The sequence below is a fragment of the Alexandromys fortis genome, unplaced genomic scaffold (assembly GCF_014885135.2).
Source record: "Alexandromys fortis isolate MF-2015 unplaced genomic scaffold, M_Fortis_MF-2015_v1.1 scaffold_17, whole genome shotgun sequence".
Classification (NCBI taxonomy): Eukaryota; Metazoa; Chordata; class Mammalia; order Rodentia; family Cricetidae; genus Alexandromys; species Alexandromys fortis.
The window spans coordinates 3782503-3789822 of record NW_026067896.1 but is presented as its reverse complement, the minus strand read 5'-3'; the positions used below and the strand labels follow the sequence as shown (position 1 = coordinate 3789822).

Here is a 7320-nt window from a genome sequence, read left to right as displayed (position 1 = left end):
ACCAATGGAGAGATTCCAGAGGTTGAAGTTCCGATACCTCCATATCCTAAGAACGCTCTTCCTACAACAGGTGCGTATCTATCATCTTTCATTAAAGTACACTAGCGAAAAAAGAAGAAATCACGAATAACAGGAAATTGGTGGAAATTTCCACACTCTGTGCAGCTGCCCGATGGTAGTGGTGATGGTGAAACAGGGTTTAGCGTACAGCGACAGAAAGACAAAGTCACCTCCAGGACCCCGCTCTCCAGTCTTGATACGGCCCTTACGTAACAGCCCGCCGCACGAGGCCGCGTATCTCTGCTTCCCGAGGCTCCCTGTCTCGTCCAGAGGACGGGAACCACCGGCAGACCATCCGGGTCCGCGAGACCCGTGACGGATCCGAGGCCGAAATGCCGCCCCGGAGCTCGTGCCCTCCCGCCCCGGTGTCCGGAACGAGCACGTGCTCCCCCGAACGCACCGCCCCGCCCCGCCCCCCGAGGCGGGGGGGGGGAGGGCCGGGCTCGCGGCCCAGCGCGCCAATAGGCGAGCGCCTTACAGCGCCGTGGCCCGGCGACGTTAAGCCGTCCAATCGCCGCGGCCCGGCCGCCCGTTTCCCGGAGCCCCGCCCCGCGCGCCGGACCCCGCCTCCGATGCCCCGCCCTCCGCCCCTCCCCCCCGCCGGTCGGCGCCCAAGCCTGCGAGACGGAGAAACTGGGGCAGAAGTGAAGATGGCGGCGGCGGCGCTGGCGGCGGCGGTTCGTCGCCAGTGACGCGCGCTGCGGGCTGCTCAACCTCCCCGCTCGCCGCGTCTGCTCCGGCACCCCCCGGTCCACCCGCCGCGCTCCGGGCCTCCTTCGCCCGCGTCCGCCGTGGCCGGCCGAGCGGGCGGCGCGTTGATCCGCCCTCCTGCCCGCCGCCGCCGCCGCCGCCGCCGCCAAGCCGGATCGCCGAGCCGGGGACACACGCTCGGCGGGGAGGCGGCGGGCCCTGCGCGCTCGCGGCCCTCCGTTTGGGGACCCGGAGGAGGAGGAAGAGGAGGCGGTGGCGGCGGCCGTGGGCTCCCCGGACGGGAAGGGGCTCGGGGGGCCGGGCGAAAGCGGCTCGTCCCCGGGAGCGGTGCGCGCAGGCGGCACCATGACGTCCATCCATTTCGTGGTTCACCCGCTGCCGGGCACCGAGGACCAGCTCAATGACAGGTACTGGGGCGGCGGCGGGGGAGGGGTGCCTCCCTCCCTTCCTCCCCTCCCCTCCCCCCACGGCCGCGCCGGCGCCCCTACCGCCCCCTGTAGGCCCCGGGAGCGGTGCGAGCCAAACTTGGGAGCCCCGGGCCGCGGGGGCGGGGGCCGGCTGCGGTGTGGACGCGGCTGCGGTGTAGACGGCCTAGTGCGCACGCAGTTCCCCCCACCCCCAGCCCCGTTTTCCCCGCCTCTCCCGCGAGGAGCCTCGTTGAACCCGGCGGACGCCCGGGCCCAGGCCCGAGGAGGAATCCATATTAGTCAAAGTTGAATTGAGACAGACAATGCGGATGGGGGATGGTGGAGGTGGAGAAAGAGAGGGAAGGAGAAGGAGCGGCGGGTTCGGGGGGCTCCCGCGAGCCTCGTCCAGGGGCTGGGCATCCTCCCCCCCCGACGGGGAAGCGGGGAGGGGCGATTCCCGGCAGACCGTGGGTTGGGAGGGATAGGAGGGAGAGAGCGCCATGATTATTGTTTTTATTATTAGATTGGAGCCCCTGCAGTGAGGTTGCCTGCCCCGGGAGGGGCGGTGAAGTCAGGCTTGGGGTAGGGAAGTGGATTGAATTCCCTTTGCCCTCCTTCCTTGGAAATAGTACTGCCAAATTCTGGCACCCGGGCCCCTGTGGTGAGAGCCTTTTTTGTTTCCTTTTTTTTTTTTTTTAAATTCTAATGATAGTGTTTTCTCGAGTTGTAATTTGACAGCTGAAAACTGCGCACAGTGTCAAAGGAAAACTCTCGGTGTTGCAGTTCGCATTAACGCGCTGTGAATTGGTTGGGTTCGCTTCCAGCAGAGGAGGAATTTTGATTTAAAAATTAAAAATGAAATCTCATAAGGCCGTTTTGATTTGGATTTTCTCCCTTGGCTCCGTCACTGTGCCTTGCCAGTTTAGGCTTGAGTTGCTTGGCCGCATGCTCTCTGGGACCTAAGATAAAACAAGAAAAGTTGCTGCACTGTTGCAAGACAGACTCGGAGGTTGAGGGAGGCCTCCATTAAAGCGTGTCTTGGGACCTGGAACTTAGATCTCATGATGGGCCAAGTGTTTACAGGTCAGAAAGTGGGGGCGTTTTAAGCTCCCTTCTCCCCGAATGCAGTCCTGCTGGCCAGTATTTATTTTGCTTGTGGAATGCCATCGTTTCCCAAGTTTAGAAGCGAGGTGTAATTTTTGCTAAGTGACCGGATGACTTAAGTTGCTCGACGCCCAGTTTGTCATGTGCTTCCCGGAGAGAGGAAGAGGCCTAAAGTGTTGCTAGTCTGTAATGTGTCAGTATGTCCTTCCCTCGGCCTGAGCCGGCTGCCTTCCATCCTGGGCGGGCAGTCTAGTTTCTGATATTGGGTGCGGGTATTGTTTAAATACGTGTTTGCAGAACTCAAAATGCTTTTTGAAAAGATTAACTACGTCGAGTTTTCTTATAGTTCTTTAAATATGGAAGCAACCTTTAAGCTATTTAAACATTTTGTTATAGGATCTTTATTCGATTTCGTTAGATGTATTTACAGCTTCAACGTCAGATTTTTTTTTTCTATTTTGGTACATCTTAGAATCAGGCCAGGTGGCACACGCCTTCAATCCCAGCACTTGGGAGGCAGAGGCAGGCGGATCTTTATGAGTTCGAGGCCAGCCTGGTCTAGAAGAGCTAGTTCCAGGACAGGCACCAAGAACTACAGAGAAACCCTGTTTCGAAAATCAAAAAGAATCAGCCAGTAGTGAGGACAGCTCTGTTGCCATTAAGAGAAGTGTGTTGTTCATGTTTGAGTCATTTGTCTTGACTTGGAAGTAGCACCAGAGAAGGAAAGCTTGCTTTTGTGGTAGTACTGACTTTAGAGTCTGCACGTCAAAACCCTGGTCTCGTAGCCAACCTTGTATTTATTGTTTATTTATTTAGAGGGTTCTGGCTAGCCTGGAATTCACTGCGTTACCAGATGGTGACCTTGTGGTGATTAGAAGCCCAGCCCGAGCCACCACACCCAGTTTACGCTCGCTGGTCTTTAGCCCAACGCTTTCTTTTGCTAGATACTGCCAGCACACTTTACTTCAGCTGTTTGAGATATTTCCTCACAGTTTGTTTGTTTATTTATTTATTTATTTATTTATTTATTTTTTGGTTTTTCGAGACAGGATTTCTTTGTGGTTTTGGAGCCTGTCGTCCTGGAACTAGCTCTTGTAGACCAGGCTGGTCTCGAACTCACAGAGATCCGCCTGCTCTGCCTCCGGAGTGCTGGGATTAAAGGCGTGCGCCACCACCGCCGGGCAACAGTTTTTTTTAAGTTGCTGTTTTCCACCCCTTTGTTTTTGACTCTTCTAGATTCCATATTGAGAATATCTAGATTCTGTATTGAGAATATCTAGATATTTAGACTTTTTGCTGTCTGTTGAGATAGCAGTCTGGGATAGGGTCTCTATGATGCCCAAGCTGGCGTGGATTCAGTCTTCCTGCCTTAGCCTCCTGGGTGCTGAGATTGCAGGTGTGTGCAGCAACACCTGGGATGAGTTTTTAACTTGGTTTTTATTTTATGTGTATAGATGAGTACCTGCGTGTATATCTCAGTACCACATGTGTATGTGTATCTGGTGCAGGAGATGAGAACAAGATGTCAGATCCCTGGAACTGGAGATTTTATAGGTGGTTGTGCGCTGCTGGGTGTGGGTGATGTCAATGGAGCCCACGTCCTCAGCAAGTGCAGCAGGTGATAGTAACTGGTAAACATCTTTGTAGCCCTCTGGTGTGAGTTTCTATGAAGTCAGGGAAAAGACAAGTGACTGAGTTATAGTACATTGATTAATACTGCTCCGCTGCTTAGCTGTACTGTGCATGGCCTGTTGAAGGCATCCTAAGTGCATGGTGACAGAAAAGTCCATTTTGTTTGATGTTTGAATGTTCATTTTGGAGATGGAATTCTGATCCCCATGTGGCATAGCTGGCACTGTATTGACCAAACCACCGACCCAGCTCTCCAGTGAGTGTCTGTTCTAGTTCCTGTTTACCAGTCTCCGTCAACAAGAACTAGACCCAGCCATGGTTCTGAAGCCCGCGGGCTGAGGGGAGAGCTGGCAGTGCTCTGCCACCAATCCTTGGAAAGTGTCTGAGAAGTGAGTTGTGCTCCTCACAGAGGCAGATTTATGGAGTGACCCCAGACAAAGGCACAGTGAGCTACAGTGAAACCTGCATGATGCTGGGTGCAACATCTAGACCTTTCCATTGTCCCAGCCTTAGTACAGAGGTGCTGGGTTTCCATTCACTGGTAGAAGTTTATTCTTCAGTTTACATGTCTTGTGTAATACGTAAGAAATGAGTTTTATATGAGAAACAAGTTTTTATCTGACTTTTTTTTAACATTTTAAAATTTGTGTGTATGTGAGTGTGCTACACTGTGGGTCTGAAGGTCAGAGAAAACTTGCTCCTACACAGCGTTTGGGTCCTGGGTTTCAAGTTCAGGTTGTTAGGCTTGGCAGCAGGGGTATTTACTCAGTGAACCATCTTGCCGGTGTGTGTGTGTGTATACACGTACAGTGTGAGTGCCACAGCTGTGTGGGGAAGTCCAGAGGTCAGCTTTGAGGAGTGTTTTCTCTACTTATTCTGTGGGTTCCAGAGATCAAACTGAGGCCATTAGGATTGCTCAGCGAAAGCCGTGTCATAGCCCCCCCCCCAAGATTTTATGTAGTCCATACTTATATTTGGCATGTAATTTCTTTGGGGGTGAGTTGATTTCAATTTTAACAGAATTATTGGAAGAATCAGCCAGATTTTGTTGTCCCAGAGTTCTAACAACTTCTGCCCAATATATCTCTCCAGGTCTTCAGGTTATTATTATTTTTTTGTTTTGTTTTGGATTGGTCAGAGAGCTGATTTTCTTAATCCTTTCCTTGTGCAAGATAAGGAAAGATCTTTTTTAAGTGCTGTGGACGCGACCTGCTATCTCTTCAGATTACTCCTTAGGGTACAGGTTGGTTATGATACAAGTCAGTTCTCATTGTTTGGGGGGGTTCCTGTGAATGCTGCCTTTTTGCAGTATAATGTGTTGCTTAATCAGTTGTAATTAGGGTTTCTCCCTCAGGGTGTTGGAAGACTGGAAGATAGATAGAATAGACAGGAATTTGAAACTGGTAGGCTGAGTTCCGGTCTCAAGGTCAGGGAGGAACAGTTGAGATAGTGAATGAGAAGCACAAGAGTTTTAAGTGAGTCTGGAAAATAGGGAGAGTACTTTAGTTGTTTCTGTGTGTGCTTGGTATTCACGTGGCAGTGCAGGAGTTCAGCTCACCCTAGAATGCCCTCCCCCACAATTTCCCTCCCTTCCCTTCTCCAGGGTGCTGGAGCTTGGGAATGCTAGGTAAGTGCGGTGTCTCAGAACACATCTCCAGGCCCCGGAAATAATGTTGCCATATATAAAAGCAACATGGGCATGGTGGATCATGCCAGCAATCCTACTGGGACTTGGAGACCGATGCCCTAATTGCAGCAGGTTTGAGGCCAGCCTAGTCTAATTTTGAGTTCCAGGCCACATCACTGACAGTGAGACCCCGCCTTTAATAAACTAAACCCCAGACTCTTAATCCAAGTTTGCCATTTTCAGCTGACAGCAGTTTTACCTTTCAGGGCATTCTTGGCCATATCTGCTCCTCACTTGACTCTCAGCTAGGACATTGGTATTGGCCTGTAGTGGCTCTAGGCCAGAGACTTCTAGACTCCAGTAAGAATGGGACTGTTCCCCCACAGTCTGGAATTATTAAATTCACAATGTCAGCTCTGTGAGGGGAGAAACCTGGGTCAAGATTATCTTTAGTACAGATGAAAAAATCAGGTTCTTAAATTAGTTTTAAAACATGATAATTGAAAGCTAATTAAAATTAAAGCCGAAGTCAGGCCTTTGGTAAATATGCCCATTTCAAGTGCTGTGCAGGCACACCTAGCTCCGCTAGTCCATTTAGGGCGGTGGAGGGAGAGTGGTCCCTCAGAGCATGCATGTTGAGAGCTAGCGATTGGCTAAATGTAACAAGGCTGAAAATAAACATTTTTTAGGACTGTTGGGTTTTATGCCTTTGCACTCTGAGCAGGAGCCAAAAGGTACAGAAGAGTGGTAACAAAGGTGGTGGTGTGTAGGGGTCATAACAATGAAACTGCCTGAAATCTCAGTGGTCCCTGCCCCCAAGCCCCACCAGAAACAACACCCGAGTGTTGGGCCAGGCGTGGTAGAGCATTGCACAGTTAGCAGGAAATCTCACTGATTACTGAGATTGTCATCTAAAACGATAGTAGAAACAGTGGGAAGGGGCAGTCATGTGTAATAAATGGATTAAAGGCAGTTGCTTCAGAAAAGATTGAAAAGTATGTAGACTAGCCCAACAAGAAGTTGAAAAGACAAATGGGCAAATTTTACAAGTCAGGAAGTTAGTCACTAAATCATAGACCTGGCACAGACACTAGTGAAGGGGTGTGCAGCATGGAGCGGCCCTGGAGGTGGGGACCTGGGTTTTTCTTAGCAGTTACCTCATCTGGGGAACAGACTACAGGGAAATGCAGTTGGTCTCACTGTACAGCCTTGTCTGGCTTGCTGCTCATAGAGATCCCCCTGCCTTTGCCTTCTGAGTCTTTGGATTAAACCACTGGGGGTGAGGGGAGGTGTCTCAACACCATCTTTGTTTTGAGACAGAGTATCTGTCTGTGTGTCTTTCCCTCTGGCCTTTAATGCTTTTGCTTCTGGGTCTGGAGTGCTGGGATTATAAGTGCATACCACCCCAGATGGACTCGTCCCCTCCTCCTTTTTTGAGACAGTCTCTTTATTCCAATCTCAAACTCACTAAGTAGTTAGGGATGACCTTGAATATAGTATCTTTCCTCTAGATTACTCTCAGGTTACAGGCCTAAAAGACGTAAGCTGTACCTAGTTTTCCTCGAGCATCTAGGCAAGCACTGCCCCAGCTGAGCCGCCTCTCCAGCCTCACATCTCTTGGGCATTCCCAGCTTCTTGACATTGCAGCATGGCACCTGAGACAGTCATCTATGAAGTTCACCCTTGAAAACCACCATCGGGTTACCAAAAGTATGAACAAAAAGATGGCTCGGTGGCTAAGAGCATGCACTGCTCTTGTAGAGAGGACTGGAGTTCTCA

General features: G+C 51.1%; 1 protein-coding gene across 6 annotated transcripts in view; it reads left to right on the top strand.

Moving 5' to 3' along the window:
• Window positions 1-688: 688 nt before the first annotated feature.
• Ubr5 (ubiquitin protein ligase E3 component n-recognin 5) overlaps window positions 689-7320 on the top strand; it is a 107629-nt gene continuing 100997 nt past the window's right edge. For 5 of the 6 annotated variants that reach the window (XM_050163398.1, XM_050163378.1, XM_050163388.1 and 2 more), the window contains exon 1: window positions 689-1178. In XM_050163398.1, coding sequence (XP_050019355.1) covers window positions 1117-1178 — 62 coding nt within the window. In that variant the 5' untranslated portion in view covers window positions 689-1116. The remainder of the gene's footprint in view (window positions 1179-7320) is intronic. The other variant, XM_050163403.1, reaches the window with a different exon arrangement.